The following is an 11,998-nucleotide window of genomic DNA, read 5'->3' as shown; positions in this document are numbered from 1 at the left end:
TATATATATATATATATATGGAGAGGATCTCATTTTTAAAGCATAATGTGCAGCCTGACTTTATTTGGAAGTATGGTTTTCATCCCTTCTCACCTGTTTCTCCTCAGTCTCCTCCTCTCCACCTACACCTGTTAATGTCAGCTTCTCTTCTGTGAACCTGAGGAATGTGCTCCACTGGTCTCCAGGAAATGGCACACCAGATGGTACACATTTTGCAGTGGAATACATTATGTGAGTTCCTATTCGTTACTATCACCAATAAATTGTACATTCATGTATCTTTTTAAAGAAGCTTGGTTTCTACTCAAGTGTTTACAAATGTACTTTATGGGACAAAAAGGTGAGTTTTTTTTCACCTTGTGTGGACCTGTGTATTTCACAGATATGGAGAGAGCACAGAGGCCAGCAAAGGAAAACGTGGGCATTGGAGGGCAGTGCAGCATTGTACTAATATTGTGCGGACTTGGTGTGATCTGAGTCTTGAAACATGGGATGAGGAAAAGGGATACCTTGCAAGAGTCCGTGCACTGGGAAGGAAGTCATCTTCAAAATGGACTCTGACAAAAAGAAGATTTGATCCAAAGTGGGACAGTAAGTATAACACTGACCTCAGTTTTACATTTTTAATGAAACTTTTATTTTTTTTGCATGGTTACAGTAGATAATTTTGAGATGAAATAAACAAATAAAACAAACAATTGGTGTTTGTTTTATATTTAGCCATTCTTGGACCTCCACTGGTTTCTGTGAGAATGAAGAACAACAGTGCAATTATCACACTTAAGGGGCCGATGAGGTATTCACCAAACAACGACACCCCACCGCTGAGCATGAAATCAATCTACCATCGCATGTCTTACAACCTCTCCATCTACATCCGCCATCGCAACCAGATGGTAAGTAAAAAATGTTTTGTGGAACAAACTATTGGTCACAAAGTTCACTTCTCTGTTTAAGAGCAGATTTTATAGTTTTATAGTGTTAGAGTAAGTTCTGAAGCAGCAGAAAGGCTCTATTAAACCAATGCTTTACTTTTACTTAGGAAGAAAAAGATGCACACTTAATGGAAAGCTTCTCATTTATCTCCTTAGTCTGCAGAATTTTTTCAGAAAAATCTTTGGGATCTTCTGAGATGAACGTTTGCTTCCTTCTTTTTCAAAGATTTGAACATTACCCAGTTTTTCTTTCTTAGGGTCAGAACACACCAAATCTGATTTTGCCTCTGGTCTGACAGAAAATCATGTTGGATGGTCGTGGCATTTAGCGCTCATTGAAAGTCAATAGGGATGATCACACCTGAAATGATTTTCTGCAACAGGGCTGAAATAGACAACGGGTCTATTTTAGTCACACTATGCAGCAATTCAGGACTGTGGGAGGAAGCCAGAGTACCCAGAGAGAACCCACAAATGCTCAGGGAGAACATGCAAACTCCATGCAGAAAGGCCCTAGGCCAGGAATTGAACCCTGAACCTTCTTGCTGCAAGGCAGCAGTGCTACCCCCTGCCCCACTGAGCAGACTCAAAAACAATCAATGAAATATTAATAAAAATAATACTTTACCCATGAGAGTAATTCAGGAGGACAGAAAACGGATTAAGTATTGATCCTCTTTGAGCCTAGCAAAAAAGAAGGGACAGGAAGAGTAGTTTATCACTCTACTCTAAAAGAAAAAAGAACCTAAGGAGGACAGAAAACGGCTGCAGGTAAACATTGATCCTCTTCAAGCCTCACAAAAAACAAAATAATGAGGGGCTGACAGAGCAGGTTAGGGAAGCTCATCATTCTCCGCTCTTCATAAAATGAAAAAAACAAACAGACAAACCTTTACAGATCTCTGTCTGAGAATCACCTCATTGCAAGCAAGCGGTTAAGCAGATAAGCTCTGAGCTGATTTTCAAGTCAAAAGGATGAGAGAGAGAACATGCAGTTATTTACAGTGAAAGCTGAGATCATTGTTATGTCTTGGAGAGAAACACAAAAACAAGTCCAACTATATCATCTATAGTGGAAGCTCTTGACAATTCAATTCAGTTTATTTATATGGCGCCTATCTCAAAGCACTTTACAGTTCTCCAGATCATAATATCAAATTGATTAAAAGTTTTCCATCTAAGGATGACAGATTGACAGAAGCAATACTTTCCCCTGATCTGGAAGGATCCTTCTGGATCTGTTCTAATGAAAGTCTGGGATATTACATGTAATTCTGAGATCTTGTTGCCTACTTCACATCATCAGGCAGGTTCCTGTAGGTATTTTCATGAATCTTACCATTTGATGATAACGAGACCTTTATGTGGCTATTAAGGCTGGAGAAAAATGTGTCTTATCGCAGGCATGTATGATTTAACAAGGAACGTTTATGTTTCACCATTGGGCAAGATTGGTTTGGATTGCTGTTTTCTCCTTAATAAATCAATGCAGCATATGAATTTCAGGTTATCTATTTCCAATTATAAAATGAGTCTCATAATCGGCAAAGTTTGAAAATAAGCCAGTGTATATTTCTCATTGAATACTGGATAATAAAATATGCATTGTCAAACTTCATATATTGAGTCATTAAACTGCATTAAAATGTGCATGATTTCATGAGCATGTTGTGCATTAATCAGCTGTTTATTCCGCTCTGGAACACAATCTCTCCACAGCTCAGGAGCAGCAGGACGCTGCCTGTCAGCCTCTATGAGAATTCCCTGTTATAGTTTGAGCTTCAGTCTATTTAGATAAGCAGCAAGAAAGTACAGCCCAGACTGGATAACACACCAAAATCCATCACTTCCAGTGAGGCCAATCCTCGTAGGGGGTCTATGGAGCAGGGGCGGATTGTGAAGCTGGCTCCTCAATGCTAATTGATCAAGATATTTTAGGCTTTTTCACTGACAATGGCCAGACAGCGAGGAGGTTTTCTTCATGAGTCGAGCGGGAAAAGTGATAATTCGGTCAGAAGAGTCGTCTTTGGGATGAACTCTTGCTGTGGTTTATGGAGTCTATTTCTTCATTGCACTTCACAACACCTATTTTCACCCTTTGTTTTATTGTGTTTTATGTGTTTCAACATTTGTTACTGCAATACATGATGTTTGGATTTGAGCAGCATCTGAATACCTATTTATTACTTAGATTTACAAAAAATAAAGAAAGAACCTGTGATTAATATACCATGTATCACCAAAGTACATATGTACTTTTTTTATTTTGCAGTACCATTTTCCACTGGACACCAGCCAATACAAATACCAGCTGCTGGAGTACAATACAGAATACTGCTTCTTTGCCAAGTCAAGGTTCCTCTCCATACCAATGCAATGCAAGTCTTCGGCTTGGCATTGTATAATAACACCTCAAGGTACAAAGATGTCACAATCATGTTTGAAAAGACCTATAGAAAAAATGCTGCTCAACAAGATGTAGAACTCGAAGAGTGATTTATGTTTGTAGAATTACGTCTTTCATGCTAGAACATCTTGCTAAACCTATTTAAACTAAAATGCATTTAAAGTATGTCAACAATACATTCACTTGTCTATAACATGATACAAACCTTGATAATTGGAATTTGATGGTTGATGGATAAATACTCTCACACAGCAGCAAAGAAATTTCATATAAATTGCAGACATACCTAAGTTTAGACCAGCTGCCAATTACCATGGCAAAATGCCATCCTGAAACTGGCTACCAGGAAGTAAAAAACAAACAAATACTGTACCTACCAAGACAATGCAGATTCTGAAGAACAAGCTGAAATGAAAGAAAAATTTCCAAGTCATTGTGTTTCTGGTATCATAGCCTCACCTTATAGAAGAAAAAACTTTAAATAAATAGCATGCAACTGTTCTCCTCAAACTGATCCAAGTCCAGCACTTTCAGGGTGTACTCTAATCAAAATGGTGGAAGTAAATGACTAGTTAATGTCAGATACCCCCAGGCAAAAGATAATAGGGAAGATGGTTCCTAAAGAAGAACATCTTGATGAATGACTTGGACAATAGAAATCTTTTTGGAAAAGGGAGGAACTAAGGGAAACAGTAATAGAAATATGATTTCTTGCATCCCTTGTACAACTAGCAAATACATACATTGTGGTAAATATTGAGAAATTTGCAGCTTTGACTGAAGAAGACTTGGCTTGGGGAGAATAGAGAAGCACTTGCCATAGTACACTGACAGTAGAGAGGAAAAACTTCCTGTTAACAAGAAGAAAGCACAAGCAGAACCAGGTTCAGAGTGAGCAGCCTTCTGCCAAAGCAGAAGCAGCGGTACAAAAGGATCATAGAAACATAAACCATAAATACTTTCTATGTTAGAAATGGAAGGGTAAGTAAGCTGCATAGGTGGCTCTGTCTAGGACAGAAACAGTTAAGCAGACTAGTTCTGAGTCAGTTTTCACACCAAGGGATAAAAGAGAGCACATATACTTACTCACAGTAAAATCTGAGGCTATGGCTATGTCTATGAGAGACACAGGACTAAACACTAAAGAACAGGCCCAACTCCATTGTCTGATCAAATGTGTTGATGACAGTGGACTAGCTGATATTTCTCTCCAGGATGTCGTCATAGCCAAACAGGAACAGACCAGATGAAGCTATTTTTACAAAACAAAGCAGAGTTAACATAAAGTTAAGGGTTGAACTAACAAATACTGCAGAATGGTAGAATAAAGATATAAAGAAGTGGTCCCTATATCCTCCAGAAGTCTAAGCCTATAGCAGCATAAATATAGAGGCAAGGCAAGTTTATTTGTATAGCACAATTAAGTACATGGACAATTCAAAGTGCTTTAAATGAATTAGAGAGTAGAATAGAAAACATAAATGAAAACAGAATAAAAGCAAGGAAAACGATACAAAAAAAAAACATAAGCGAAACAAATAAAATAGTTGGACAACAACTTCAAACTAATAACATATCAGTTAACAGTTTAACATTAACAGTCAAAGGCAGTTCTAAACAAATGGGTTTTTAACTATGACTTAGAAGAACTCAGGCTTTCAGTGCTTTTACAGTCTTAATATAATAGAATAGAAAATCCCTTTATTATTGTCTCACAATGTTGAAATTCAGCTTATTGCTTCTTGGAGTTTGTTCCAGATAAGTGGAGCATCATGACTAAATGCTGTGAGGTTGTCTGTGAGGTTGATACACTGACAACACATCTGTTATGTATTGAGGTGCTGATCCATTCAGTGATTTATTGAACAACAGAAGGATAACCTGAGCCACTCTAACTATAATATTTAGCAAAAAGGAAAGTTTTAAGCCTAGTCTTATAAGTAGACAGGGTGTCTGCCTCATAGACTAAAACTGGTAGTTTGTTCCACAAGAGAAAGGAGCCTGACATCTAAAAGATCTGCCTCCCATTCTACTTTTAGAAATTTTATTTTGATATGTGATTTAAATTAAAGGTCCTGATCAAAAATAAGATGAAAAGATTGATGTCCTGGACAAAGCGGTTGATGTGAACCCGCTCCGTTATGTTGTCAGGCTCTGCCTTTAAGATGGGGATAGGAGATTTGTGTTATTCTACTGTTTAGCTACTGTTGAGCAAGTTCAGACATATTATCAGCATTTCTTTTGTAACCCTCTCAATAGAGGTATTCCTGGTAAACTCCAGCAGGAGTACAGTATAACCCTAGATTTTACCTATAACATTCCTTGTTTGGTAAAGCCTTGGCATCCCTCAGAATAAATTGATGACTTGGATGGATATCTGTGTTTCCCTCATGGGCCTGTTAACCACACAACCAAATCTTGGAAAAGCGTATATGAATGGAAGCAAGAGAGTTTATAGAGTAGTGAGTGGCCTATTTTATATGCTACTAACTCTGATCCATGTCTCTCCAACAGATCCTGTCATTAAGCAGCTGCAGCAGGTGGTTGTGGGGATAGTTGTTCCATCCCTTTGCATCTTTATAATTGGGTTGGTCAGCTACCTTCTCTACAACTATGTGGCTGGGAAGGAACAAAAAATCCCACCTATATTGGTAATTTGATTACACAGACTTGTCAACAAATGCATTTACACAACAAATTTGTTTGTGAAACGTTGTTATGCCATAAGTTACTCTTTTCTTTCCAGAAAACGTTCTTTCACCAAAATCATTCCTGGCTTCCTCCTGATTATGTCAACCTTCAGCTAGCCAGAATAATTCCTGTCAAGCCTCCTCAACCCACTGAGATCCCATTGATTGTTCCACCGCCTGCAGCTGGATACTTATCACAGGGACCTCATGTACCCCAAGAGCCTGAAGAACCCATGAACGATTCATCAGTTGACTATAGCTTTGTGGCTGCAAAAAAAGCAGGTGTTGGAGATGAGGGCACAGGACCGAGTAAGCAGGATGAAGGGGATGGTGTGAATAATTTGACAGGTGAACTCCAGAAATGTCCTGATAGTGACAAGGAGAACAATATTGACATCAAAGATGATGGGAACAAACCTCAACCACCAAAACCAGAACCTGCTAAAAGAGAGATTAACGCTGCAATGCAAACTGGTTTACCATCAAAAGCTCAGGATCCAATACAATCTAATCAAAGATCATGCACACTAAACGTCCATCTAGGCCCACCATTAATAAAAGAGGAAGAAAGGAGGGAAGCATCAGAGGAAAGTGAGCAGAACCCAAACCAGTGTGAGAATGACCGTCTCCTTTCTGGTTATGTTTCTCAGAGAATCTCAACCATTCCCAGTTTTGACATTGAACAGTTTGATCGCTTATCAGATGACTATGGTCATCTGATAAGTGGAGGGAGAGAGGACAAGAAAACCGAGAATTGTGAGCTGGATTATGTGACGAGGAGACAGCTGAATTTTGAAAGTTTGATTGTAAGACAAACAAGTCAGGAGGCACAGGTAGAGGAGGAAATAATGGGAGAAGCAGATGATATTCTTAGCAAATGGGACCTGGTCATCTCAGTGGATGAGTAGAAAAGATAAATTATCATCACTGTGAAAGAATACATTATAAAAAATGAATGATCTGATGCGGTAGTATTGGAATTTTTATAGGGATTGTGGATCTATAAATGTGAAATGGATTTATGAAGGTGCAGATAACAAAGAAGTGAAGGGATCTGAAGCCAAACATGCAAGCCATTTGAGAACAATGAGGCCAGACTTTACTCTAACCTTCGACCCCATTAGGAACATTCTCCGAGCATTTACAAAACAATTGTATTACACCACACGAAGCTCAGGCAGAAATCATTTACTTTGGATCATTTTTTTTAAATCTTGAAATTATATAACTATGAGAAAGTTTTTAGAAAGTGTGTAAACAAAGATTTATAATGGCTAAACTAAGCATGCATATAAACATAAAATGTGTACGCAGGACACCAAAACAGGCTTTCAGTTGTTCTTCTTTTGTTCTTGTTAGACATTCATAAATAACAAGCAATCAAAAAAAACAAAACATAATCGGCTAATGAAGAATTATCTTATCAGTTCTGAACTACTTTTACTTTTTGAAGGAACGTTATCAATCCAATAACTTATAATTTACATGTTTAAGTTTGTATTCTTGTTAAAGGTTGATCATGAAACTACTAAAGCAAGGCTGCTTGCTTTATATATACCGGTACCTGTTTACATTGGATCTCTGTCAAATGTATTGAGCTTTACAGCATAATTGTATTCTGTGGTAGCGGTTGTTTTATCATCAGCTCATTTTGTATGTATCTATACATCTGTTTGAAGTTTAGTACTTTCAGTTGTAAAAAATCTTTTTGATCATTTTGATTTAGTTCCGAACATTAAATGTTTTGTTCCAGTCAAATCACTTATAACTATGTAATTCTCATGTATTTATATCAGCATTACTTAATCGCAGATACCCAGAGGAAAACAGCAGTTATACTGTGAGTGTTTACTGTTTCTAAATACATTTATATAGCCTTTTAATCCTAAATTTACCTTTACTCATAAAGTAAAGTACAGCCAAAGCTGTCAGCTCCTTCCCCCCACTATATAATTTTTGACCTTCCTTTAAAGCAAACAGGTTCCTGTTATCAGTATTAACACTTCTGCCATGTCTTGATTTTCTGGTTTTATGTAAATCTTGTGCTACTGTTTTTGAAATAAGATATGTATCTGAAGGTGTTTGTTTTGTTTTGTTTTTTTGTCTCACGATTACAAGTTACCTGACCTCTTCACTTGCTGCTGAAACTTCCTCATTCCACTGGCCTAAGCAGGCTGAGCTGAAGTAGTTCAATCAATTACAGTAAAGCAAACGCCTTTTATTTTCCCACTGAGCTGTAACTACAGTGTATCTACAGGGATCAATATGATGCATTTGATGCTTTTAATTGTGCTAAATAAATGAGGACATGTTTTACATTGTTTTGTGATGTAATTGTATAAAGAAAATGGCAGATTAAAAGATAAACAAAATGTACCACATACTTTCTTTCTGTAAGCTCAGGTTAGGTGAGGGCTATCTCCTCCCATACCTCTATACTGGAAAAAATTAGAAGGCTCAAATACAGGCTTGCATGCTACAAGTGACTCTATAACTCAGCTTTTTTTGTTGTTTGTTTTTGTATATAAATTATGTTGTTTTGACAGGATTCCAACAGTGGTTGGACAGCGCCCCCTGCTGGACAAAATAAAAAAAACATCCATATTGGGATATGTATATACAGAGGTGTCTGACAAAGTACAAATACTTTGTTACCTTACTTAGGTAGAAATTTTAGCTATTTATATTTAACTGAAATAATATTTTTTTTCTTCTTTCTTTCTTTACTTATTACATTTTTTTGGAATTAACTCTACTTTCTACTCGTTACAATTTAAAAATAGGCTTGTTAGTCTTTTCATTTTCTTTTTCATTCAAACATCTTTGTTTTGGCCTGTTGGTATTTATAAAAATAAAAACCATCAAAAGAAATAGTTTTATCCAGACAATTTATTTGTGGTTTGACTCGGTGTTGCACTAATTTGTTGTTCACCACATACCAAAGTAAATTTTTTATCAAGATGATTAAAAGTTAAATTTGACATTGTTACTATTAGTTGTAAAGCTAAGAAAATAAAATAGCTTATAAGGAAATCATCATCCAGAATTGTAGAAAAATGTTCCCTTTAACATTTTTTCCTGCATTAATTTAACATTGACTTATATACACCTATATATTTACACCTTGAGATATGACTTTTTTATTGAAGGCCATTTCACAGCTCTATGTTTATTTTAATTCTTACTTCTTACTTACTAATTTCAAAAATAAGCCATGCAAACCACCTTTCTCTTAACTCAAATACATTTTGAATACAGATAAGATGACTTGTTAATTACAGAATTATCCAGCATTATTTATTGATTATTCTTATGACTCTTTTCTAAAAAAAAATGTGATTATTGGATCAATATTAGTTTTAGTATTTACCAGAGTTTCTGCACCATGCACAGGGTGAGTTAATTCATATTCATAATACAATATATCTTATATCCTACCATGAGAAAAACACATTTGTATCATGTGCAAACATAACAGATGTTGATATATTTGAAACTGTACAAAACAAACAAATATTATTTAAAGTAAAGCACAAATAACTTAGACCTCAGTTATGAACCTTGTGGGACTCCACAGTTTACTCTTTTTGATCATTTGTGCATCGAAGTACTCTTAAGGCTCCAAGTATCCCAGTTGTTTGGGCATCCTTTCTGCCTCCTTCTATACAACTTTCTTTGATTTTGGATCCCAGTTGTAGATATAACTTTTTCTCCCACACCGTTTCATCACTGCTGCACCTTAAGGACAGCTGTACAAAATGACATTTTGTTTTGTATACATTCTCTATATACAAAAAATGACAGTAAAAGTTGTCTAAGTATAAGGCTAAGTCTATTACATCCACCATAAGGTATCAAAGCACCATTCTTCCATCTTTATTGGTTTGCAGATTGTATCCATAGAACAGTCAAAAGCAATTAGTGCAGATGTTCCTCTTAGCTGTTGCAGATGTTTATCTACTATCAAAACTCCAAATGGGTCTTGCATTGATATATCTATCAAGAAACAGTGTAAAAGTCAAATAGGTTTCTAAAATCACTAGATTAAATACAGGACTTCCTTTTTATTATAGTTTTTTTTTTGTCTTGACAGATTGTTACATCTAATGGCAGTGTCAGGAGGGTGCTAAGGGGTTCAGTAGTTGCCCCAGGAATAGTCATAGCACCCCTAAGAGAATGTTAGTTGTATATTTGTTCTAAATGCATAAAAATACACCATATAGGTATTATTTCTTCTTTAGATGCACTCACTATGAATTTTTAAGAAAAATTATTTACTTTGTATTTTTCCAGTTATTTAAAGTGTCTAACTATGATCTAGTTTAAATGTATCAACATGTATTTTCTGCTTTTTGTTGTTTTGTTGTTTTTTTTTTTTGCATTATTTCAAATGAAATGTTCAGCCCTGGAATTTTAAATTATGTTTCTTTATATCTCTAATATAATGATGAACTTTCTCATCATTAATTAACCTTAAATTAACATGTTGGGCAAATATTCATCTGGTGCAACCATTTTAAAGATATACATCTTAAATTGATCAAATTTGTGGTTTTATTTTCAACTGTTTATTTCTATGAATTGCTGCTACTTTAATTAGGTCCTATTTGGTTATGTTTATGTTTGTATATGTTTTAACTGAATAGCAGAACACCAAATTATCATTATGTCTAAGAGTAGTGAACACACTTCTGTCGTGGTTTGCATCTGTGTGCAGTGGTGGTTCTAGACCATATTTACTAGGAGGGGCCAGGGTGGAGAGGGCGCTTTTTCATGGGGGCACAGGATTAAACAAAGAACTGGGCAATAATTTATCATCTAAAATATATTCAGTGAGCTGTAGAAGCAAAGATAAACTTGTGGTTCTGCCCTGAACAAATACAAATTTCTGCATCCTTTAATTTAATTGAAATTTGATGTTGTTTAATTCAAAATATGTATTTTTGGCTTGAAAATATTAACTTCACTTACCTAAAATAAAAAATAAAAACTCTTACAATGGGAAAAAAGATAATAATTAGTGGCTAAATAAATATCTACTAAAATATGAAATAAAGCCATTATTTTTAATATTAGATCAATGTCTACTTGTTATTTATCAATATTACATGCTTTGACTTACTTTACATGCAAATTAACAGTTTTAATCAAATGAAAATCAGAACTGAAGTAAAAGTGTTTTGTTTCAGCTGTAACAATTTTGAGTATTTACTTTTATAATACTTTACAGTTGAAATGAAAACTGTAATTGTATCTTGATAAGACTATGACTATGAGAATTGTTAAGAATATGACTATTATTAGTATTTTTCTTAGATCTTCAGTATAGGCACCAACAGGGGCCAGGACCAGCTATATAGGGGCACAGGCCCCTGCTGTCCCTCTTTAGAGCCACCTATGTCTGTGTGCATTAAAAAATATAGGATGATTCATAGTACCCTCAGTTCAATGCTTAGCCCCTCTTTAGCAGCTAGACAGAAGATTATCTGGACCATAACGAGTTACATTTTAAAACTTTCAGTGCTGTGGAGTTTTGTTGGATTACATCAGACAACGGTCTGCCCTACACCAAGTTACAGCCTGGACCCCCTGCTTTATTAATTTAGGAAGAAAGAAAAAACAGCAGCAAATAGGAAGCTGGTTTGCTGTCAGTTTGACGTTGTGATTTATAATAACAGGGACGTGCTTGAATATATGGAGGACCAACTCTGCCATATATAAAAATAAATACAGAAATAAATAAATACTCAATAAATAAATAAGCAACTAATTGCCCCTCAAAAATCCAATAAACGAATAAATGTACCGGTAGGTAGAAATTAAATTATACAGTGAGACATAAATGTATATATCTCTTTTAATTAGCTTCTCTATTTGTAAAATTACCTTATCATTTATTGTCTGTTATAATCTTCAACTTTATTTATTAATTAATTATTTTTTAAGTATTTTTTTTATGTGCATGT

At 35.5% G+C, this 11,998-nt stretch overlaps 1 protein-coding gene across 1 annotated transcript in view; it reads left to right on the top strand.

The window, feature by feature from the left end:
• LOC107096995 overlaps nucleotides 1-8,645 on the top strand; it is a 10,071-nt gene extending 1,426 nt beyond the window's left edge. The window contains exons 2-7 of the mRNA XM_015393940.1: nucleotides 108-231; nucleotides 383-591; nucleotides 721-896; nucleotides 3,208-3,352; nucleotides 5,857-5,993; nucleotides 6,089-8,645. Of these exons, the coding sequence (XP_015249426.1) occupies nucleotides 108-231; nucleotides 383-591; nucleotides 721-896; nucleotides 3,208-3,352; nucleotides 5,857-5,993; nucleotides 6,089-6,940 (1,643 nt within the window). The 3' untranslated portion in view covers nucleotides 6,941-8,645. The remainder of the gene's footprint in view (nucleotides 1-107; nucleotides 232-382; nucleotides 592-720; nucleotides 897-3,207; nucleotides 3,353-5,856; nucleotides 5,994-6,088) is intronic.
• The last annotated feature ends 3,353 nt before the right edge of the window (nucleotides 8,646-11,998 follow it).

This window comes from Cyprinodon variegatus, unplaced genomic scaffold (assembly GCF_000732505.1).
Source record: "Cyprinodon variegatus isolate N-32 unplaced genomic scaffold, C_variegatus-1.0 Scaffold664, whole genome shotgun sequence".
NCBI classification, from domain to species: Eukaryota; Metazoa; Chordata; class Actinopteri; order Cyprinodontiformes; family Cyprinodontidae; genus Cyprinodon; species Cyprinodon variegatus.
Note: the sequence above shows the minus strand (reverse complement) of the source record. Positions and strands in the feature narration are given on the sequence as shown.